The 25,888-nt window shown below is 39.0% G+C and overlaps 2 protein-coding genes across 2 annotated transcripts; one reads left to right on the top strand and one right to left on the bottom strand.

Moving 5' to 3' along the window:
• Positions 1-4,073: 4,073 nt before the first annotated feature.
• LOC107660259 (butyrophilin subfamily 1 member A1-like) lies at positions 4,074-13,992 on the bottom strand. The gene is given in 5 exon segments (XM_016449530.1): positions 4,074-4,609; positions 4,841-4,867; positions 10,604-10,957; positions 13,738-13,744; positions 13,840-13,992. Coding segments are annotated over 5 exon segments (1,077 nt in total).
• Positions 13,993-14,467: 475 nt separating this feature from the next.
• Positions 14,468-25,888, top strand: LOC107660258 (gastrula zinc finger protein XlCGF57.1-like). The gene is made up of 3 exons (XM_016449529.1): positions 14,468-15,190; positions 21,841-21,952; positions 24,517-25,888. Exons 1-3 carry the CDS (start codon positions 14,468-14,470, stop codon positions 25,440-25,442), a joined length of 1,761 nt encoding a protein of 586 aa, XP_016305015.1. The 3' UTR covers positions 25,443-25,888.

Raw genomic sequence — 25,888 nt, 5'->3', positions numbered from 1 at the left:
GGCAACAGTGTTAAAGCAGCCCAATTCCGCGGGAAAACCGCGGACTTGGCAACACTGGAAGAGGATAGCTTTCTGATAGCGCATCAAGAACCGGGTTGACCGGGTACTCGGTACCACCGGTACTTAAGAAAACCTGGTACCGTAAAGTTTTTATTTTTTTAGTACCGACTTGGTACCGAAATACCGGGTCTTTTGACAACACTACAGGAAACAGGAACAAAACAGGGCAGAATGCAACCTAAAAGTCCAAATAACAAAAAACACAAGGTACACAAAACCAGGTATACGTAACAGTCCTTTTAGGAGCTTGGCAGTAAAAAAAATCAATGTTGTATCGAACAGAGAAAGAACATAAAACAAAAGAAAAATTAAAACAGGGTTGGAAAGACACAAGAATTTTCTTTTTGGGTGAGGCTACGTTTACACTAGTGCGTTTTCGCTTTAAAACGCATACCTTTTGCTACGGTTACGCCTGTCGTTTACACTACTCCGGCATTTTCGACCCTCGAAATCTGAGACTTCTGAAAACGCTGCAGACCCCATTTTAGTTTGCAAACTCCGTAATTGCGTTTCAGTGTAAACGGAGCAAAACGGAGACTTCTGACAACCCTGCAGACCCCGTTTTAGTTTGCAAACTCCGTAATTGCGTTTCAGTGTAAACGGAGCAAAACGGAGACTTCTGACAACCCTGCAGACCCCGTTTTAGTTTGCAAACTCCGTAATTGCGTTTCAGTGTAAACGGAGCAAAACGGAGACTTCTGACAACCCTGCAGACCCCGTTTTAGTTTGCAAACTCCGTAATTGCGTTTCAGTGTAAACGGAGCAAAACGGAGACTTCTGACAACCCTGCAGACCCCGTTTTAGTTTGCAAACTCCGTAATTGCGTTTCAGTGTAAACGGAGCAAAACGGAGACTTCTGACAACCCTGCAGACCCCGTTTTAGTTTGCAAACTCCGTAATTGCGTTTCAGTGTAAACGGAGCAAAACGGAGACTTCTGAAAACGCTGCAGACCCCGTATTAGTTTGAAAACTCCGTAATTGCGTTTCAGTGTCAACATGAGCAAAACGAAGACTTCTGAAAACGCTGCAGACCCCGTTTTAGTTTGCAAACTCCGTAATTGCGTTTCAGTGTAAACGGAGCAAAACGAAGACTTCTGAAAACGCTGCAGACCCCGTTTTAGTTTGCAAACTCCGTAATTGCGTTTCAGTGTAAACGGAGCAAAACGAAGACTTCTGAAAACGCTGCAGACCCCGTTTTAGTTTGCAAACTCCGTAATTGCGTTTCAGTGTAAACGGAGCAAAACGAAGACTTCTGAAAACGCTGCAGACCCCGTTTTAGTTTGCAAACTCCGTAATTGCGTTTCAGTGTAAACGGAGCAAAACGAAGACTTCTGAAAACGCTGCAGACCCCGTTTTAGTTTGCAAACTCCGTAATTGCGTTTCAGTGTAAACGGAGCAAAACGAAGACTTCTGAAAACGCTGCAGACCCCGTTTTAGTTTGCAAACTCCGTAATTGCGTTTCAGTGTAAACGGAGCAAAACGAAGACTTCTGAAAACGCTGCAGACCCCGTTTTAGTTTGCAAACTCCGTAATTGCGTTTCAGTGTAAACGGAGCAAAACGAAGACTTCTGAAAACGCTGCAGACCCCGTTTTAGTTTGCAAACTCCGTAATTGCGTTTCAGTGTAAACGGAGCAAAACGAAGACTTCTGAAAACGCTGCAGACCCCGTTTTAGTTTGCAAACTCCGTAATTGCGTTTCAGTGTAAACGGAGCAAAACGAAGACTTCTGAAAACGCTGCAGACCCCGTTTTAGTTTGCAAACTCCGTAATTGCGTTTCAGTGTAAACGGAGCAAAACGAAGACTTCTGAAAACGCTGCAGACCCCGTTTTAGTTTGCAAACTCCGTAATTGCGTTTCAGTGTAAACGGAGCAAAACGAAGACTTCTGAAAACGCTGCAGACCCCGTTTTAGTTTGCAAACTCCGTAATTGCGTTTCAGTGTAAACGGAGCAAAACGAAGACTTCTGAAAACGCTGCAGACCCCGTTTTAGTTTGCAAACTCCGTAATTGCGTTTCAGTGTAAACGGAGCAAAACGAAGACTTCTGAAAACGCTGCAGACCCCGTTTTAGTTTGCAAACTCCGTAATTGCGTTTCAGTGTAAACGGAGCAAAACGAAGACTTCTGAAAACGCTGCAGACCCCGTTTTAGTTTGCAAACTCCGTAATTGCGTTTCAGTGTAAACGGAGCAAAACGAAGACTTCTGAAAACGCTGCAGACCCCGTTTTAGTTTGCAAACTCCGTAATTGCGTTTCAGTGTAAACGGAGCAAAACGAAGACTTCTGAAAACGCTGCAGACCCCGTTTTAGTTTGCAAACTCCGTAATTGCGTTTCAGTGTAAACGGAGCAAAACGAAGACTTCTGAAAACGCTGCAGACCCCGTTTTAGTTTGCAAACTCCGTAATTGCGTTTCAGTGTAAACGGAGCAAAACGAAGACTTCTGAAAACGCTGCAGACCCCGTTTTAGTTTGCAAACTCCGTAATTGCGTTTCAGTGTAAACGGAGCAAAACGAAGACTTCTGAAAACGCTGCAGACCCCGTTTTAGTTTGCAAACTCCGTAATTGCGTTTCAGTGTAAACGGAGCAAAACGAAGACTTCTGAAAACGCTGCAGACCCCGTTTTAGTTTGCAAACTCCGTAATTGCGTTTCAGTGTAAACGGAGCAAAACGAAGACTTCTGAAAACGCTGCAGACCCCGTTTTAGTTTGCAAACTCCGTAATTGCGTTTCAGTGTAAACGGAGCAAAACGAAGACTTCTGAAAACGCTGCAGACCCCGTTTTAGTTTGCAAACTCCGTAATTGCGTTTCAGTGTAAACGGAGCAAAACGAAGACTTCTGAAAACGCTGCAGACCCCGTTTTAGTTTGCAAACTCCGTAATTGCGTTTCAGTGTAAACGGAGCAAAACGAAGACTTCTGAAAACGCTGCAGACCCCGTTTTAGTTTGCAAACTCCGTAATTGCGTTTCAGTGTAAACGGAGCAAAACGAAGACTTCTGAAAACGCTGCAGACCCCGTTTTAGTTTGCAAACTCCGTAATTGCGTTTCAGTGTAAACGGAGCAAAACGAAGACTTCTGAAAACGCTGCAGACCCCGTTTTAGTTTGCAAACTCCGTAATTGCGTTTCAGTGTAAACGGAGCAAAACGAAGACTTCTGAAAACGCTGCAGACCCCGTTTTAGTTTGCAAACTCCGTAATTGCGTTTCAGTGTAAACGGAGCAAAACGAAGACTTCTGAAAACGCTGCAGACCCCGTTTTAGTTTGCAAACTCCGTAATTGCGTTTCAGTGTAAACGGAGCAAAACGAAGACTTCTGAAAACGCTGCAGACCCCGTTTTAGTTTGCAAACTCCGTAATTGCGTTTCAGTGTAAACGGAGCAAAACGAAGACTTCTGAAAACGCTGCAGACCCCGTTTTAGTTTGCAAACTCCGTAATTGCGTTTCAGTGTAAACGGAGCAAAACGAAGACTTCTGAAAACGCTGCAGACCCCGTTTTAGTTTGCAAACTCCGTAATTGCGTTTCAGTGTAAACGGAGCAAAACGAAGACTTCTGAAAACGCTGCAGACCCCGTTTTAGTTTGCAAACTCCGTAATTGCGTTTCAGTGTCAACATGAGCAAAACGAAGACTTATGAAAACGCTGCAGACCCCATTTTAGTTTGCAAACTCCGTAATTGCGTTTCAGTGTAAACGGAGCAAAACGGAGACTTCTGACAACCCTGCAGACCCCGTTTTAGTTTGCAAACTCCGTAATTGCGTTTCAGTGTAAACAGAGCAATATGAAGACTTCTGAAAACGCTGCAGACCCCGTTTTAGTTTGCAAACTCCATAATTGCGTTTCAGTGTCAACATGAGCAAAACGAAGACTTCTGAAAACGCTGCTTTAAATAAGTTCTTTAAATAAGTTTAAATAAGATCATATTGTCAAAATTCTGACTGGTAGTAAATAATATTTTGTGCATTTTATTGTATTTCCTGTTGTTTGTGTCACATGATCATGTAAATTCATTGACTGATCTCATTAGTAATCATCACAGATGATCAATGGTGTAGAGTTTTTATTCCAATAATACCCCAAACAAACAAATGGATAGAGTTTCTCATTAAAAGACTGATTAGTGAAAGAGTAGATATGAGACATGGACTCCACGTCATAGAAAGAGACGAGACCCTCGCTATAATCCACAAACACACCGACCCTCTGAGGAGCCACACTCAGAGAAAGAAGCACATATGACGACTCACGAGCCCGATACTTTCCATTATACAGACTCACAGTCCAGCATCCATTCACAGAGCTCAGACGGATCCAGCCCTTCCTGATCACAGATTCTCTGGCCACTCCTAAATACCACTTAGTTTGACCCTTCACCTGCACCTCAAAGTAAAAACACCCTGAGCTGAATCCATCCTTCCCCAGAACACCACGATATTAATTAAATCTGTCTGTTTTCCCATCCACTGCTTCCCGTCGTGTCCTTCCTTCCCTCACTTGTTTGCCATCATCAGACACGATGAGACGTGGATGAGCCGTATCGCCATCCAGAATCACATTCACTGTTGGAAATATGGAAAAATATGCTTTAAAGATGAGTTTATAATGAAATAACCATAATTTTTTTTTTACAACTTTTTATAGGAATCATGAGTACTTTACAAGATAAACAAAAATAAAGATACGCCATTAATGGTAAATAAATGTAACATTCAATACATTGTATCACAAACAATAATAAATAATTATAATAAATAATGTATATATTAATATAATTATGCCGTTTTACTCACCCGAGTGTGTTCTTAAATGTGTGAGAGCTGAGAACAGAAAGTGTGACGTTATAAAGGGTTCATAACAGAATTCATCTTTAGATCAATAATAAGTCATTTTTTAACCACCACTTGAAGACAAACAAAATCCAAGAAGATTTACACAGTTTACATATCTTGTAATAAAATACAATGAATTGAATACATATATGAATGCACAGCATATTCATTCATTGTTATGCTAAATAATTTTAAAGTAATGAATTTATATTTTAATTAAGCCATATAAAACAAATTTACCTTTTGGTATAATAGTCTCCAGACCTCGTAAAAGTTGATCGCGTTCTACAGAAAATGATAAAAAAGATGAGAAAAGAAGATTAAAATGCTATAATTTTTATTACTCTGACAAACCAGTCACGGTCATTCAGTTGTGTTTATAGGGTCATGAACTTGACCATAAAGCTGGTTTAGCTGACTAGCCAGGTATGTTTCAGTTTAGTCTGTGCCAACTCTGGGTTTAGGCACCATGAAAGTGGTTTGGCTTTTAGCGATGTTCATCGCCAGGGCAAGATATGCTCTGGTTTAGAGATCGCAAGTTAAATAATTAAGCTTTTATTTTAAATGAATATAAATACATGCAGATAATATGAAATGTAAATAAGCTTTAGAATCAATAGATAAAGCTTTAAACGTGACTACACATGAGTTTAGATTTACGAGTCTCTGTATACCTATAAATATCAACTATATACACTTCACAACTCTTTCACTTGCACTGATATGGCAAGATGTTTTCTTTGACTTTTCCTCTTTCATGGCCAGCTCTTTTCATCTTGCTGGTTAAATGTGTTTAAATTCTTTGTATTTTTCAATCTTTGGCAGTAAATCACACTGACTCTCTCGCGAGAAGTGAATCAAAGTTTCAAGGCATGTGATTGGCTGTTCACTTCTGATGTCACACTTTCATGTGCATGTGCTCCATAAAGCCATCTCTGAGCTGACAGAGAAAGTTGATGATCAGCGTCATGGTACCAACAAAGCTGGATTGGACTGGTTTGGTTGTGTCAACTCGCAACTAATTCTGTAACCCTGAGTTTGTTCAGCCACCATCATGGTACAAGGTACTGGTAAGTGTCAGTGTTTGGTTCTGTTTTGTGTATGTTTCATTTGTTCTAGTTTTCTCGCCTATGTTAATTACTATGTTTGTTGCCTTGGTTACTGATTTAGTTACACCTGTCCCATGTTATGCCCTTTTGTATTTATAGCCTTGGTTTTGGTTCGTTATCTTCAAATTTTTAAGTTGGTTGTTCAGTTCAGTGTTTTTTTGCCAGTGTGTTCTCTTTCTTTTTCTTTTTTTTTTTTTAAAGCTCTGTTTTGCATTTTTGTAACATCATGCAGCTAGTCTAAGCGGACGTCTATGACAGGCGGAGTCCCACAAGGCTCAATTCTCGCACCACTCTTGTTTAGCCTGTATATGCACTGAGTCAAATAGTGAGAAAGAACCAAATTGCCTTTCACAGCTATGCAGATGACACCCAGATTTACCTAGCCTTCTCACCAAAAGACTACAGCCCCATTGACTTTCTCTGCCAATTTATTTACACCTGTCCCATGTTATGCCCTTGTGTATTTATAGCCTTGGTTTTGGTTCGTTATCTTCGAATTTTTAAGTTGGTTGTTCAGTTCAGTGTTTTTTGCCAGTGTGTTCTTTCTTTCTTTTTTCATTAAACAATACTGTTTGCGCTTAATGCCGGGACACACCAAGCCGACTTCAAAGAACTAGTGGCGACAAAAGCCGACGGTGTTGTTGCCTTGCATCGGCAGCGTCTGGACAAAAAGCTGCGCTTGAAAACACCGCTCAGACTACAGCCGACTGCAAACTAACACGTGCGTTCTGCGCATGTGTGAGAGAAATTTGCACTTTTAGACTGTCCTCCAACAAAAAACGACCCTATAGGTTTGTGCAAGCAACTTATTACGACCAATATTTACGTTTTAAAGTTAAGTGCCCTCTAGTGGGCGCAAAAATAATGACAGTGTCATGTTGCGTCTGTTGTCATGAAATGACGTATGACTGTCATTACCAATCAAAATGCATGTTTATTTAAATGCAATGTGTGGACTTTTTACATGGTCCAACCCGATCTCACTGCAATTTGTACATATTTTACTAGGTGGCTAATTCATACGAATTTGTATGAATGACCACACCTAGTAAACCTACCCTCACAGAAATCATGCAAAATCGTGATTTACAGTGCATATACATTTTATGAGCACGTGCGTTCTCTGGGATTGAACCCATGATCACATGATTGCATATCGTCGTATAAAGCGATGCTCTACCAACTGAGCTATACGAAACCCGAATTATGGCACAGATAAAAGAGTACAAAGCATTAATATGAAAGTGTCCTGTTGCCGATAGGGGCACAATTGTAGTATACGCTCTGATGGGTCGTATTTCAGGGATTTGGACAAACGACCTATGCAGGCGTATTGGTTTGAGGACATGTTGAGCAGTCTATATCAGCAGCTAACAATATTATATATTCGTCATTCAAAAGGAGAAACCAAAACAAATATATACGCAGATATATGAAACATAAACAAAGCAGGGCTTGCTTACTATTGTGAATATCAGTTATGTTGATAACTGTCTTCATTCAACTGTCTTCACACTACATTATATAAACAACTGGTGACCATTTACCAGATCCAAGATATACACAAAATAAATGAATGCACACAGTTAAAACTGTATTTTACTGCTGAAAACAGACTTTAAATGAATAACGAATAAATAACATAATAAAGACAGCTTCACCATGTTGTATTCTCCTCTTCTCATCCTGTAGATGATTGTGTTCATCCTCTAGTCGATCGTGTGCTGAAGAAAATTCAGAATAAAGACGAGAGAAAACAGAATTCAGACAACAAATAGAAAAATATAATTTTTGATTCAGCAACAACAAATTACAGGATCTAAGATATACACAAAAGTATATGAATACACAATGCCTGCTAATGAAATGCTTTGTGGATGAAAACAGACTTGACATTAATACAGAATGAAATGATTTAATAAAGACAGATTCACCCTGTTGTAGTCTTATCTTCTCCTTCTCTAGTCGATCGTGTGCTGAAGAAAATTCAGAATAAAGACGAGAGAAAACAGAATTCAGACAACAAATATAATTTTTGTTTCAGGAACAATAACTACAAATTACAGGATATACACAAAAGTATATGAATACACAATGTCTGTTAATTAAATATTTTGAGAATGAAAACAGACTTGACATTAATACTGAATTAAATTATTGGTCACACTTTAGTTTGGGGACCAATTCTCACTATTAACTAACTATTAACTACAACTTTTGTCTCAATAAATTAATTTGCTGCTTATTAATACTTAGTAAGGTAGTTGTTAAGTTTATATGGGGTGGATTACGGGATGTAAAATATGGTCATGCAGAATGAGGCATTAATATCTTCTTTATAATACTACTGATTCTTTGCCAGCACATGACCAGCATAAACCAGCAAAGGACCAGCTTAAACCAGCATCCCAGCGTCAAAACATATCTAACCAGCATATGCTGTTTTTTTGTCAACAGTGAGAGGCACAGCATCAGCTCATCAACGACATGTGTATTGTGAAAGCCAAGGTAGGTGATCCACTGCTCTATAGCCTGTTGCACCTGCTACCTGTTCGGTTAGTTTATTAAATAAATAAATTAATGAGAGGCTAGTTTGTTATTCCTACAAGCTTATATTTAGTTGTCTTATCTTTTATGTAGGTACTTCATTCCCAGCGAATACAAGAGCAAAGCAAAAGCAAAATTATCTGCCAATGAGGTAAGAAAAATAATCTTGTTTCTGTTTGAATAATTTTTCTTAGCCCATTGGGAGATCATTTTGCTTGTTTTTAGAAATTTGGACTGGAAACAGGACAAAAATACTAAGAAAAGCATTTTTTGCAGTGTATAATCCAAAGTCAACCAAAAATGACTTGATTTGACTTTGACTAATAACATCAACATGGAAACAACTCACCAACAATGGGACAATACTAGACAAAGTAACATGGCAAACATAAGGGCTTAAAGTCTCCTTGAAATCAAAATGTAAATTTCATGAAATGACGTATGACTGTCATTACCAATCAAAATGCGTGTTTATTTAAATGCAATTTGTGGACTTTTTACATGGTTCAACCCGATCTCACGGCAATTTGTGCATATTTTACTAGGTGGCTAATTCATACAAATTCATACGAATGACCACACCTAACCCCGCCCCTAAAAATACCCTCACAGAAATCATGCAAAATCGTGATTTACAGTGCATATACATTTTATGAGCACGTGCGTTCTCTGGGATTGAACCCATGATCACATGATTGCATATCGTCGTATAAAGCGATGCTCTACCAACATAAACAAAGCAGGGCTTGCTTACTATTGTGAATATCAGTTATGTTGATAACTGTCTTCATTCAACTGTCTTCACACTACATTATATAAACAACTGGTGACCATTTACCAGACCCAAGATATACACAAAATAAATGAATGCACACAGTTAAAACTGTATTTTACTGCTGAAAACAGACTTTAAATGAATAATGAATAAATAACATAATAAAGACAGCTTCACCATGTTGTATTCTCCTCTTCTCATCCTGTAGATGATTGTGTTCATCCTCTAGTCGATCGTGTGCTGAAGAAAATTCAGAATAAAGACGAGAGAAAACAGAATTCAGACAACAAATAGAAAAATATAATTTTTGATTCAGCAACAACAAATTACAGGATCTAAGATATACACAAAAGTATATGAATACACAATGCCTGCTAATGAAATGCTTTGTGGATGAAAACAGACTTGACATTAATACAGAATGAAATGATTTAATAAAGACAGATTCACCCTGTTGTAGTCTTATCTTCTCCTTCTCTAGTCGATCGTGTGCTGAAGAAAATTCAGAATAAAGACGAGAGAAAACAGAATTCAGACAACAAATATAATTTTTGTTTCAGGAACAATAACTCCTGTAGATGATTGTGTTCATCCTCTAGTCGATCGTGTGCTGAAGAAAATTCAGAATAAAGACGAGAGAAAACAGAATTCAGACAACAAATAGAAAAATATAATTTTTGATTCAGCAACAACAAATTACAGGATCTAAGATATACACAAAAGTATATGAATACACAATGCCTGCTAATGAAATGCTTTGTGGATGAAAACAGACTTGACATTAATACAGAATGAAATGATTTAATAAAGACAGATTCACCCTGTTGTAGTCTTATCTTCTCCTTCTCTAGTCGATCGTGTGCTGATGACAGATTTCATAGAAAATCATGTAGTGTATGATGGTCACAGACTTCAGACTTTGATTCCATCCAGTGGGAGGAGATCAAACATGCTTGATATTTTCAGCCGGTTTTAGAACGCTAATTTAGAATGTTTAGATTTAGAATGTTTTCATTTGTCACGCGTCTCCTAGCAACAAGGCACACGTTTCTGCATGAGTTTGTTGTGATCCTCCGTAGGGTTGCAAAGGGGTGGAAAATTTCCAAAAATCCCTGGAAGATTCCAAAAAAATCCTGGAAAGTTTTCACATTTTCCGGAATGTTTCCGAAATTTACTGGAAATTCTCCACCTTTTTTGCAACCCTAATCCTCAGTCGTTTAGTGTATGATGCCCAGTCAGTAAATGTATGATGCCTAGTGTGCAGTGTAATTTAGTCTTCAATAGTTTCCTCACCTTCAACTCTGACATTAACAGTGGCGTCATCATACCAGGATCTGGACTGAATAAAACACTTATAAAGTCCTTCATCAGAGACTCGGACTGATGAGAGTTTGAGTGATGCGTCTCCTCTCTGCAGTTCTTGATGAATCAGTTTTGTTCTTCCTCTGTAGGACTGAATCTGATCTGTGTTTCTGTCTTCGTGATCCTCGTAGAGATGCACTGGTTGTGAGTCTTTCAGGTCGAGTCTAAACCACTCCACTCTCATGTCCACAACACTGATGCTGGGTTTGACTGAACAGGGCAGAATTGCATCTTCACCAGCGACAGCAAATACAGGCTCTGCAGGTCCCACTACTTCATACTGCTCTGTGAAAGATTTGAGAGCTGGTTTAGTAAAAGTGAAGCTCCTATCAGTTGAGCCTCCAAGGGCTACTCTTTGTACATTTTATTCTAATTAGTCAATATTTCTGAATAATGACAGCTGTCCATGGAAACGTTCATCCAGGAAACCTCCAGTTTCTGTTCTGTGGTTTCTTCAATGATTCCAGCTGAGATCAAAATTTCACTTCATTTATTTGCTAAGTAGCCATGTAATAAATGTCATAATGTACAGTGAGCTGGTCATTATCACATAAACTATAAACTAAACTATAATTATAAAGCGGATAGTTCCGGTGCTTGATTCTGATTGGCTGAGCCACGTTCGAAGCTGTTGTAAATGACTCTACAAAGTAACATACACCTTTGTTTACGTTTGTGTGTTGCTCGGCAACCACTTTGTTGCAACCACAACTGTTTCTGAGGAGCTACATTGTTTGGTGGAAGAATACTGTTTTTATTAATATCATTACACTTTATTTGCTCCGTTTTATTTTGTGAAACCTTACTACATATATGGAATAACCGTTTTATAAAAGCAATAAGCCCCGTGAAGCCGTGGTTTACAGTGAATTTATAACAGCTAAGAGGGTTTTAGACTCCGCTTCGCCCCTTAGCGGTTATAAATCCACTGTAAACCACGGCTTCATGGGGATTATTGCTTTCTAATAAATATAGTTCAGCTGGACATGGACTAGACATGAACATACACTTTAGCTCATTACGTGGGTGTGAATAATTACCTGATATCGAATCTGCAATTCCACTAATAATCAGCAGAGTCCAAAAAATTTATTTATCTCTAAAGAATGCTGAAATGAAGAAAACAAAACATTATAATAAGCAGGCAACTCGTGTGTTCACATGCATGTGCTGGCTCTGAATACTTACACATTTATACTCAAGAGACAAATACCTCATTTTACATCTACAATCAACTGTTTAAGTTAGTCCAGAGAAAGCAACGGGTAGCATTATTTGACTTTATCCTTTTTTTTTTAAATGTATTTATATGGTTTAGTGTCACTTAAAGACCTACCTAACCGGTTAAACTCATCTGATCTCAAGTCACACTCATGCTAGACACACAAACGTGCTTTTCGCTTGGTTTTAACGTCAACTGAGCACAGGAGTTTCTGAATAAATTACTGATAGGATTATATGATATTAACAAACGGTTGATACGAGAGTTCGTACAGATTGAAAGGAGAGCATCCTGCCTCCGTTTCACTTTCACAATCTCCGTCTCGACACCGCCCTACTGCACATAATCTAACTGCTGAAATCATTTTACAATGTGATGCACTGCTGTACATTAAACCGCCCCAAAAATGCAACATACACAGTGCAGCAGTAATATTAATGCAAGACCATCATATATAAAAAGTGTTTTTCTGCAGAATGCATACCTTTACTTTTACTCTTCAGACCTTAATCAGGGCTCTAGACTGAGACCAATTTTCTTTGAGAATGTGCGAGTTAAAATGTGATGTGTAGGGGTGTGCGATATGACGATTTTTGATCATGGGTATTAAAAAACAAGTGTTCTCGAGTGTTTTCAAGTTTGAACACTTGTTTAAACTCGGCTCCGCTCTATTATTATGTTGAAAACAGCGGAGTAGAATTGTTTCATAGTATTTTTTTTTCCTACTATCAAAGTCAATGGGGACCAGCAGCTGTTTGTACCCACATTCTTCAAAATATCTTCTTTTGTGTTCAGCACAAGACAGAAATTAATACAGGTTTGGGACAACATGCGAGTGAGTAAATAATAAACTAAATTAAATTTGAGGGTGAACTATCCCTTTAATGACAGTCGGCAGCATGTTTAGCACTGTACCTTTAAATGAAAATTCTGTCATTAATTACTCGCCCTCATGTCGTTCCAAACCCGTGAGACCTTTGTTCATCATCAGAACACAAATTAAGATATTTGATTAAAAGCACAATATGTAAAAAATTTTTATTAAAATATCCAAAAACCACGACTGTGGCATAATAAAAGCCCCGCTGCTTTCCAGCCGTGTGTCGTGCTCGTCTCTCATTAGCAATTGCTTCAGCAGCCTCGTTTCACTTCGATGGCTTTCCGCCTCACTCTGCTTCATACTACGATGTTAATAAATCTTTAATACATTAGCTCATCCATGAACGTGATTTCTGCCCGAGTCCCGTCGGATTGCGACCACAACTCCCATGATTCCACACTCAGTCACGGCGTCATCAAACTACGCCTTTGCTTCTTTGTTTATTTTGAATACGCGCTCTCCAGCGGTGAAAACTATATGAAAATATGAAAACATATTGTACCTTTAAATCTGACAGCTCTCAGACCCTCTCATAGACAGCAACACAGCTGTAATGTTCCCAGGTCCATAAATGTAGTAAGCGTATATGTTCGGTAAAACAGCCTAAAATAGGAAATAGCAAAAGTGGCCTATGAACTCCTTGCGAGTGACTTCTGCTGATGAAACCGCAAACTATTTACTATTTTTCTTCGGTTAATTGCATCTCTGACTCCTGGTCTTAGTTCAACATATGAGGTCCTTGGGTCTTAACTGTACATCCCCTACACTTCAATAATGATGATGTTTAAATCCTGATTGAAACTGTTCACGAGTACCATTGCAAAGTGAAGGCGACTCTATTTTTCTCCTTTTTTAGACCTGAATGGCAGACTCAGGATTGGTCTATAATAACTCAGTTCCCTGTCGATACTTCACTCATACTGCGTCTTGTTAAAGACGCTATGGGAAAAAGCCTTTTTGAACCTGGAGCCTTTTTCAATCACACAGTGAAACTGCACGGCCATTGGTTCATGCAGTGTATTAAAAACGAACCAATGGTGACAAAGCCCGCCAGACGTTTGCCACAGGATTCTCAGATTTCTTCTCCTCCTCTACGCTGATCCCAAAGCCTGCTCGCTGTTGACATGCCTCGCAGCTGGACTGAGACCTCTCTGCTCGGCTGATCTGCTTCGCCGCCACCTCAGCAACGCAGCAGTTCCGGTCCATTTCCGCCGCCATCCAGCGATTCTAAAAGAGCTTGGTGTTGTTGCAAGTGCCACGCCATTACTGCAGTTCGTGCAGGGGAGCCGATGATGGCCACGCTGAGTGCGTTTCCTGCTTGGGGAAATCCCACGCGTAAGCTGCGCTCACGGGAACTGATTGTTCTCACTGCGAGAACTTCAGTCTCGCCTCTCTACGCTCGCGGATCGCTTTCTTTTCAGAAAGCGACTCCGCCCCTCGCGCACACCTGCCCGCCCACGGCTATCGGCTGGAAGGCAAAGTCCGCCCATCCGTCCAAACCACGTAGGGCCACTTCAGCACTCGCTGGGCGCGCCTACACTTCTGCTGGACAGGCGGCTTCGTCGCTCCATTCAATGGCGTTCCTCCAGGTCTTTCAGAGTCTGGCCTGGACCCCACGACTCTCAGGGAGCTGAGGAGTGCAACTGACCTGGCTCTGCGCGCCACCAAGACCACCGCTCAGGCGATCTCCCACATGAGAGTTCACACTGGAGAGCAGCTGTTCACATGCCAACACTGTGGAAAGTGTTTCACACTAAAAGCAAACCTTAAACAACACATGAAAATTCACACCGGAGAGAAGCCGTTCACATGCCAACACTGTGGAAAGAGTTTCACACTAAAAGCAAACCTTAAACAACACATGAAAATTCACACCGGAGAGAAGCCGTTCACATGCCAACACTGTGGAAAGAGTTTCACACTAAAAGCAAACCTTAAACAACACATGAGAATTCACACCGGAGAAAAGCCGTTCACATGCCAACACTGCGGAAAGAGCTTTGTTACAAAAGGAACCCTTAATCAACACATAACCATTCATTCAGAGAAGCCATTCCCATGTGATCAGTGTGGAAGGAGTTACAAATATGAAGAAAGCCTCAAATCCCACATGAGAGTTCACACTGGAGAGAAGTCGTTCGCACGTGATCTGTCTGGACATGGCTACAAATACATTGAAACCCTTAATTCCCACACGAAGAGTGAACATTCAAGAGAGAACGGTTTTGTGTGTCATCAGTGTGGAGAGAGTTTCAGCTGTAAAGTAAGCCTCTATACTCATGTGAGACTTCATACTACAGAGAAGGCTTTCACCTGCAAACTGTGTGGGGATAGCTTCTCACAAAATGGAAATCTTAAGTCACACATGAGAATTCACACCAGAGAGAAGCATTTAGTGTGTAAAGAGTTTCAGACGTAACCCTTGATTCACACATGAAAAGTACTTGCAACTGTAAACTGTGTGGGATCATAGAAACCTGTTATTAAAGTGTTATTAATTCACCACTATTAAGCCATTTTTTTTAAATGGCACCAGAAAATATGCATCTCTGTGAAATGAAGGTGACGTTCACACTGAAGTTGAATGTCTCAAATCTGATTGTCTACCTTCATAACCATTTGCATTCTTCATCTCATAAATAAATATAAATATATATTTGGCATTTTATTTTATGTCTTGTGCATGTGAACTCATTTGAGATTGTTAGCGAGAATATAGCTATCAGTCCGCAACGGGACCACTACAATAGTTAACCATCCGCTGCTGGAAATGTCTATTTTCCACACGACTAAAAGCATTGTAAAACTAAAACTAATCTCACAAACTAGTTTTGTGACTTTTGTAATTTTGCCATCCACATACTGGGTAAATCAATTAGAGATGCACCAATTGCAATTTTCTTGGCCGATTCCGATTCTATTTAACGTTCCAAAACTGACTTTGTTTAACTGGATACTCGCCAAGACGGGCATTTTGACATAATTTTGTATGTATTTGACCATTTTAGTGCAGTTAGACGCTCATTTTGGTATTTGTGGCAGCTTGTGTGCGCTCCACTAATATTGCTCAGTTCTGGTGCGCGCTTTTGGTCTAAGCGTGAAACTTGCGGGAATCACTAAAATAATGCGCAATACAAGCACTATTTAACCGGAGTGAATGAGACGTGTGTGAGAGAGAAGGAAGGGGTCATTGGAGAGAAGAGAGCAAGAAGGCGCGGTTGACGTTATTGCCTGTGCCGCTGGTAACAAAACAGATCGGCTTGGAATCGGAAAGAAGTGAGACTGATTGGCCGATCACCGATCCGGGCCGATCATGAGGGAAATCGGCCGATTCCGATCCCTGGCCGATTGATCGGTGCATCTCTAAAATCAATCATCCAAGAGCTACATGCATACTCAAAATGGCATTGAACAAGTCCTATAGCAAGCACACTTAAACTTCCGCTATCTAAAAAAAATAGTATATCTTGCAATGTATTTGATTCTAGCGTTACATTTATCCAAAACACAGCGAAGATAACTGACCGATGTTCTAATTAACCTAATCTAATTAAAAGTTAAGTGCCCTCTAGCGGGCATAAAAATAATGACAGTGTCATGTTGCGTCTGTTGTCATGAAATGACGTATGACTGTCATTACCAATCATAATGCATGTTTATTTAAATGCAATGTGTGGACTTTTTACATGGTCCAACCTGATCTCACGGCAATTCGTACATATTTTACTAGGTGGCTAATTCATACGAATTTGTATGAATGACCACACCTAGTAAACCTACAGAAATAATGCAAAATCGTGATTTACAGTGCATATACATTTTACGAGCATGTGCGTTCTCTTGGATTGAACCCATGATCACATGGTTGCATATCGTCGTATAAAGCGATGCTCTACCAACTGAGCTATACGAAACCCGAATTATGGCGCAGATAAAAGAGTACAAAGCATTGATATGAAAGTGTCCTGTTGCCGATAGGGGCGCAATTGTAGTATACGCTCTGATGGGTCGTATTTCAGGGATTTGGACAAACGACCTATGCAGGCGTATTGGTTTGAGGACATGTTGAGCAGTCTATATCAGCAGCTAACAATATTATATATTCGTCATTCAAAAGGAGAAACCGAAACAAAGATATACGCAGATATATGAAACGTAAGCAAAGCAGGGCTTGCTTACTATTGTGAATATCAGTTATGTTGATAACTGTCTTCATTCAACTGTCTTCACACTACATTATATAAACAACTGGTGACCATTTACCAGACCCAAGATATACACAAAATAAATGAATGCACACAGTTAAAACTGTATTTTACTGCTGAAAACAGACTTTAAATGAATAATGAATAAATAACATAATAAAGACAGCTTCACCATGTTGTATTCTCCTCTTCTCATCCTGTAGATGATTGTGTTCATCCTCTAGTCGATCGTGTGCTGAAGAAAATTCAGAATAAAGACGAGAGAAAACAGAATTCAGACAACAAATATAATTTTTGTTTCAGGAACAATAACTACAAATTACAGGATATACACAAAAGTATATGAATACACAATGTCTGTTAATTAAATATTTTGTGGATGAAAACAGACTTGACATTCAAGTGTGACCAATAATTTAATTCAGTATTAGTTTGGGGACCAATTCTCACTATTAACTATTAACTACAACTTTTGTCTCAATAAACTAATTTGCTGCTTATTAATACTTAGTAAGGTAGTTGTTAAGTTTATATGGGTTGGATTACGGGATTTAAAATGTGGTCATGCAGAATAAGGCATTAATATCTGCCTTATAATACTAATAAACAGCCAATATGCTAGTAATATGCATGCTAATAAACAACTAGTTAATAGTGAGAATTGGTCTCTGAAGTGTTACCAAATTATTTAATAAAGAAAAATTAAAAAAATGTTGTATCCTCAACATCATGTTTCACAGATGAGGTGGTTTATCAAAACAAAAATGTGTAGATAAAGTTCTGTTTTGCATTTTTGTAACATCATGCAGCTAGTCTAAGTGGACGTCCGTGACAGGCGGAGTCCCACAAGGCTCAATTCTTGCACCGCTCTTGTTTAGCCTGTATATTGCCACTGCTTTATTTACATAAATATATAAAATAATAAGAAAACAAGCATTTTACCTCCGTTTTTATGGACAAACACAGCTATCAGTATTCCAGCAATCACACTGAGCACAACTACAAGTACAATCAGGATGACTGATGTCCTCCAAGAATTAAACCATTCGTAAAGATCGAAAGGAGAGCATCCTGCCTCAGTTTCACTTTCACAATCTCTGTCTCGATTGAAGTCATCAAACTTTCACTCTTCATACCATAATCACAGCTCTAGACTGAGACCAAAATGGCCGCATATACGACCATTTTCTGAGAATGTGCGAGTTGAAATATGATGTGGTTGCATTTATGCGAGTGTAGGGGTGTGCGATATGACGATTTTTGATCGTGGACGATTAAAATGTCTCCACGATCTGCTTTTGAAGAAATATGGTAGCGCACATTCTTTTAGTTAGAGTTCTGGCGCCTCCGGCTCAAGATACTGTACAGCGCCACATGAAGATAAACTCTGCTCCGCTCTATTATTATGTTGAAAACAGCGGAGTAGAATTTAGTGAGGTGCGTCTCGAGAACACTTCACTTTTAGACATCCCATAAAACCAGACTATCTACAAAACCCTGGGCCATTCGTTTGTGCTGCTTTTTAGGCGCAAAAACGAACATTTATGCTGGTTTGGTGGTTGAGATAAACAGCGCTTAGCGCTAATTATTAAGTTATTGCTTGCCCTGACACAAAATAATCAAATATTTGCTGTTAACATCGTGTTTGAACGGTTATCTTGTATTAAAAGACACTGTGGACCGCGCATGACCCCAAAATCTTAGATACCAATTCAATTATGTATTTATCAGGTACAGAAATTAAATAATCATATGTAAAATAACATTTATATTCTTCACTCAGTGTTGCACCTTGATTTTTCATAGCCTTCACGTAATATCAGAGTTATGGTAAATATTAATGTTTCCTAATCTGAAATTAGACGCGAGCGCCTCTCTCGAGTCGTATTTACTACCGAGATTATTCTGATACCAGAGTTTCCTACAAAAGAGAAAGAAAGACGCAGAAAGAGACTCAATGCACGATTACTTCCTGGGTTTAGATCAGCCAGCTCAGTTATTTCCGGTTAGCTGTACTGTGCCGCAAGGAGCGCACAATTTGGAGAAAAGTTTGGTTTGTCTAAGAGAACCAAATGTCCACATATACCGTTTCAGGAATGACAAACATGATTGTCAATTTTTGAATGTTAAATTTACGCGAGTGAATGCGTTAAATCATGCCGTGCGGCATTGCTGTGATTGACAGGGCAACGGAATGAATCATCGGAGAGCCGACGTCAAAATACAGCTGCGCATTAAGCGCTTCAGAACTACAGCAGCAACAAGTCTGTGTTGGATAAAACTTAAACGATGTACTTAAATTATTCAATTTAAACATTTCAAAATATTGAATGCACTATTTAATTCTTATACTTATTTAATTTGTATTTAACTATGTAGGCATTACAGGTTGTTGTCTGGCCTTATTTTTATTTTTTTTTTAATGACAAGTGACTTTGTGACTTCTTGCACTTTATATTCAGTGCGATAAAGTACTATTTATTTTATTATAAATCAAAAAGCACGACATGAAAAAAAACCAGCGAGTTGAAATGGCAGCTGCAGCCAATGAGCCCAAGGGCAACGTGATTAGGCTATATTTCCTTTCGTTTTTTATTAAGTTAATTTAGCATTTTTTGTTCATTAAATAAGTTTTTGTTTTTTAAAGTAACGACCAAGCGGCCAGCGGCAGACTGTGAGCTGGTCATATACCAACCATAGCAGGTTAGCCTTCTCAAATCATCACGACTTGCCTAAAATACAATCTATAGATATAAAACAGTTCAAATAACAATGCTTAAACGTTAAACCTAGATAAATGTGCACTGTTAGAGGCATATCCAATAGTTTGTGCGGAGAGTGGAAGCTAAAGCGCGCTTTGCAGGACATGAAGTCGCCAGCGAGATCACTTGCATTTTTCTTCAGTGGAAGCAACTTTAAATAGCCTATGCGTCATTTTTGCTCATAAAGAGTAATACAAGAAAAGTGTCTGTTTTGTGTGCACTCACAATATCAACAAAACGTGCTTTTACACTGCCGTCTCGGTCTTGAACAGGAGTGCTTCACAAAAATGAACCGAAACTCAGCGAATACACGCCTCACAGACACGATAAATATATCTATAGAAAGCTTTAAATTACTACTCAACGAAACGTTTGCCGGTGCTGCAAGCTTAAGCCTATTACGTGCATTTGAACGCAGCATTTCAAATCTTATTTGCTTATTTGTCAGCATTTAAATGTACAGTTGCGTGTCTGGGTAGCCTACTTTTCTGGGGTTACCAGACTCTGCATATGAATTTATATGTTCTTTAATAACATAAAACAGTATGTTAATGCCGCTATCATCATTTACGGTGTTGCAATTATTTTGTTTCTCAGTTTCTGATAAGAATGAGGCAGGAGAGGTTTCTGTGAGAGTATAGCACACGTATAAAATGAGCTTCACCGGAAGGTTACGAGCTGGCTTATCTTTATCCGGAAGTTATAAATAGCGCACCGTGCATATGGTCAAGACGCGGCTGTCTGAGTGCGCAGTGTACACAGAACATACCGCTAGGGCTGGGTATCGTTCAAAATGTTTCGATACTGATACCTTGACTTCGATACCGGTTCCTGAACGATACTTTTTTCGATACCAATTTTATGAAATCAATTTTAACAAAAACTTTTAAAACTTTGGTTTTATTTTTCAGCTTGTTGATGTTTATACAAACTCAAAGACTCATCTCCTGAGCCACTGCACAAAGGAACAAAATGTAACCAACACAATAAATCAGTGCAAAATAGTTAATAAAATCTTATTTATTGTCTTATGTAGCATGATGCTACAGTTTGCATGAATGGTCACATAACACGCGCTTTCGGTCGTGTAACGTTAGTATGAACGGACATCTGCATATGATCGGAGCTCCACGCAGCTCCCGCGCTACTCTATACTGGTGGTATTACAGTACCACGAGAGCTGAAGAGAGCAGACTGCTCCGTGCGCTTTCGAATCGCTCTCGCGGATGATCGATCTGCGCCGCGCCTCTAGTCGAACACACCGGCTAGTGCTGCAGGCTTATTGGCTCACTGACGCTGATGAGATTAACCCCTTAGGTATCGAAATTTTGATACTCGATGGTATAGAGGCAATTCGGTCGGTGCCTAAAAAGTATCGAACTCGATACCCAGCCCTACATATCGTGCGAGCACTGTTTGTCTTTCGCATCTTGCTCGAAAGCTTTCAAATGGTTGGAACTTTCAAATTAACAAGGCTTAAAAACACGTGCAACTGATAAACTTGTTGTGACAGCGCAGCAACTCTAATGTATGCTATTGGAGTTATTTTGACATGTAACTGCATAGAATTCTTAGCTACCTTAAGCCGACTGGTTTTATAATAAGTTATAATTTACTCCGAATCAATACTGCACCCGCAACCTTTCCTATTCACAAAAACCCTTGTATTCTCCTGTTATTACTTTTCAGTTCCATTTAATTCTTTTTAAACAAAACAAATTCAAGATAGATTGACTTTGCGAAAATGTCACTGCAGGCATTCTTTACGAATTAAAAGTACCTAAAGCTCAATTATTAAGTAAGTTTAATGAATTAGGCACAGTGCAGTGCGCCGAGAGCAATCATAAAATTAGTGAATCGAATACACTTTAATTTTAAATTATTTGGCAAATTGATTTTGGATTTTAAAATCAGTAGAGAGTCACTTGAGCCGATCGATTCGCCAAACGATTCAGTTGAATCACAAGTATGTTTTGTATGATTCATGTTACTTTATTAATGTTTAGCACTAGTGTTGAGTGTTCTCATGCCGTTTACAGCCATTAACTCTCACTTTGACTGACTTTAATGTGATTTAGTTTGTATTTCTTTATTTCCAGACACAGAAATCCTCCTGGAGAAGCGAGATGGCGTTCATTAAACAGGAGAGTGAAGACCTGAGGATTGTAGAAGTATTCAGCTTGAAGCACGAAGACATTGAGGAACAAACAGGTTGGTTTCATCCTCAAAGCTAAATGTCCAGCTCTGCAGAAATGAACGGTATTTGTTGAAGAATGTGATGCGAGATGGAGACCTGTTGAGATCACATGACCAGACTAATTCTGATGCTGCCTTCAACCAGATCCTGGGTTATTCTTAACAAGTTCGGCTTTTTTTATTACAACAAGCATTCAAGTAGGAAAAATACTACAGAAGTAGCCTAAACAAAGCAATTATTTTAGGAACATTAAAAACTCAGAATCAGTTTCTGAATCGAAAACAATGAAAATGGTTAGTTTCTTTCATTTCATGTAAGATTTTAAAAAGAATAGATGTCGTTTATGATAATTTGACTAATCTTATCTGATATGTAAGGAATGAAGAGTATATAGGTTGTTCTGCTATTATAAATGTTATATTCTTCTCAAATGTGCATAGGATATTCTGCATATTACAGAAAATCTGAAGAATACAAATTAATGAAGACTTGATCCTTTACATGATCTAATTATTCAGGCCGTGTAAACTCTGTGAAAGTGTAAACTTGTAAGTGTAAAAAACAGAATGTTCTTTAAAGATACTGTGCATTTCTTTTTGCACGCATAGTGTATTATATAGTTTCTTATGGAACATTACCGTTTCATGGTTTTCAAAAAACAACCTACTAATTGTATTTTCAATACACTTTTAAAAGAATTGTTTCAGAATCAATGGCTAACCTATTTGGGAAAATAGTTTAAGATGACGTTAGAATCTATTGAAGCCAAAAGCAATGGGTTACCGTTTCACATTGATGTACTGACGCTAAAAAGATGCTAGCAATCAAATTGAGCTATAGGGCTGTCACGATTCCTTGATTACATTTGAGTGCTCAGTTTTTAAAAATGATTGTTTGCAATTTGCCCGTGTTGATTAACTGACGAAATACCGCAAGTGGTGCATTTCACAGAATCCCTGAACAGCGTTATTAGACAGCTTTCAAAAGCCGCACAGTATACCAAAAATAAACAAGCATAAAGCATAATGCCATTGTGAATTCGTAAAGGCTGCGATTCAGTTCAGTAAATATAGTAACTTGCTAATCATGCTCGTTACTTGCTAATCATGCTAGCAACATGCTAGTAACGTGCTAGTCACTTGCTAAACATGCTAGTAACATGCTAATTATGCCAGCAATATGCTAGTCACAGGCCAATCATGCTAGTAACATGCTTATCATGCAAGAAACATGCTAGCGACATGCTAATCATGCAAAAAACATGCTAGTCACTTGCTAAACATGCTAGTAACATGCTAATTATGCCAGCAATATGCTAGTCACAGGCCAGTCATGCTAGTAACATGTTATCAACATCTATCTAATCTAAATGTTCAAACTTCAGGCTTTTACAACTGCTTTAAACTTTCAGTCGGTCTTAAAAAGGTCCTAAATTTGAGCTTAAAAATCCTGCAGAAACCCTGTCTCGTCATTAGGCTCTCCGTAAGCCTCCCGGATAGCCTCGTCATGCTGAGGCTTCAGCCTTTAGAGCTCGTTCTGTTAGTAGTGCCAGGTTGTGATCTTCCTGAGGTGCTTCCTCTAGAATAGAAAGTCACTAGGTTTCCTCTCACTATAGAGGGTCATCCTTGTGAGTTGTTCGCTCTGCAGACTTCTGCCTGAATAACAACTCTAGGTCACTAGGCTTTCTGTGAGCCTCATTGGCAAATGCCCTGACCATAGAACTTAGGCCTCCACTGGCTTAAGAGAGTCATCCTGCTGAAGCTTCTGTTCTCAGATCTCCAGTCAGTGACATTATTCCCTTAAAGGTATTCCCAGGAACACCAAGCCATTAGCTCTGTCTATGGTGAAGCCTTTGTAAGAAGGTGCGTGAGGACTGGAATTGAGAACCGCTGTTGTAGGGGATGCAGTTCCCATTCGAAAAGCAACTTATCAGGTTATGCATGTAATTAGGGGTGGGCGATATGGCAAAAATATCATATCATGATTCTTTGTCATGTTGGTTTTTCTATTTAGGGTATTTAGCACCATCTAGTACCCCCGTACAACCGGGCCTAGGCTGACATCGGGGATTCCATGACTAACGATAGCCCATGGATGGAGATATGCTTCTGTCTATCAGTCCATGTGTGTAAATTTACAAATTTTGTCAATTCTTTCCTTAACCAGTCAGAATCATTCAACCTGAAGTAATGACGTAGTTAGTAGCCTCTGTTAGAATATAATTGTTGTGGAAATGTGAATGGACTCCTCGCAAGTGACTTCTGCTGATGAAACTGCAAACTATTTTACTATATTTCTTAATTAAATTTATCTTTAGTTAATTGCATCTCTGACTCCTGGTCTTAGTTCAACATATGAGGTCCTTGGGTCTTAACTGTACATCCCCTACACTTCAATAATTCATTAACTATATTTTTCTCATTTTTTAAGCCTGAATGGCATATTCAGGATTGGTCTATAATAACCCAGTTTTGTTGCATAATGTTAGTTTTGATGTTTTAATACTTTTATCTTGGTTTTGCTCTGTTGCTTTGAGCCATTAAACTCCCATTAACTATTTGTCATTTTTTCACTTTAGACCTGATGGCAATAAAAGAAGAGAGTCAAGAACTGAAAGAAACAGAAGAGAAAGATCAAAATGAGAGACATGATTTCTTTGTTGTAGAAAAATCCATACCGACTGAAACAAATTCAGTTCAGAAGACCAAACCTCCCAGTTACTTAACTTGCCATGAATGTGGAAAGTGTTTCACATTAAAAGTAAGCCTTAATGAACACATGAAAATTCACACTAGAGAGAAGCCGTTCACATGCCAACACTGTGGAAAGAGTTTCACACTAAAAGGAAGCCTTAATGAACATGTAATCATTCACACTGGAGAGAAGCCGTTCACATGTGATCAGTGTGGAAAGTGTTTCACTAAAAAAGGAAATCTTAATAAACATATAACCATTCACACTGGAGGGAAACCGTTCACATGTGATCACTGTGGAAAGAGTTTCAGATATAAAGAAACTCTTAGTTCCCACATGAGAGTTCACACTGGAGAGAAGCCGTTCACTTGTGATCAGTGTGGAAAGCGTTTCGCTAAAAAAGCAAACCTTAAACAACACATGAGAGTTCACACCGGAGAGAAGCCGTTTGCATGCCAACACTGCGGAAAGAGTTTCGATACAAAAGGAACCTTTAATCAACACATAACCATTCATTCAGGGAAGCCATGCACATGTGATCAGTGTGGAAGGAGTTACAAATATGAAGAAAGCCTCAAGTCCCGCATGAGAGTTCACACTGGAGAGAAGAGTGAACATTCAAGAGAGAGCAGTTTTGTGTGTCATCAGTGTGGAGAGAGTTTCAGCTGTAAAGTAAGCCTCTATACTCATGTGAGACTTCATACAACAGAGAAGGCTTTCACCTGCAAACTGTGTGGGGATAGCTTTTTACAAAATGGAAATCTTAAGTCACACATGAGAATTCACACTAGAGAGAAGCGATTAGTGTGAAAAGAGTTTCAGACGTAACCCTTGATTCACACATGAAAAGTACTTGCAACTGTAAACTGTGTGGGATCATAGAAACCTGTTATTAATTCACTACTATAAAGTGACAACTGGAGATGTTTTTTTTAAATGGCTCCAGAAAATCGGCAACTCTGTGAAATGAAGGAATCTAAAAAACTAGTATGTCTTGCAATGCATTTGATTCTAGCATTACATTTCCGCAACAATTTCCAAGCTATATTTACTCCACTTAAATTACTATCCAAAACACAGCCAATATAATTGACCGATGTTCTAATTAACCAATGTTCTATTTGCTCTGACATAACCATCAACTTAGACCGCTAAATCCTTTGCCTTACACAATTTATAATTTGACCCAAAAAGAATGGATTCTGATTTACAAGCTACGCAATATCACGTTCATAATCGAAGGCGAGCTTGTCAGT

Source organism: Sinocyclocheilus anshuiensis, unplaced genomic scaffold, assembly GCF_001515605.1.
Source record: "Sinocyclocheilus anshuiensis isolate Anshui unplaced genomic scaffold, SAMN03320099.WGS_v1.1 scaffold1707, whole genome shotgun sequence".
In the NCBI taxonomy this organism is placed as follows: Eukaryota; Metazoa; Chordata; class Actinopteri; order Cypriniformes; family Cyprinidae; genus Sinocyclocheilus; species Sinocyclocheilus anshuiensis.
Note: the sequence above shows the minus strand (reverse complement) of the source record. Positions and strands in the feature narration are given on the sequence as shown.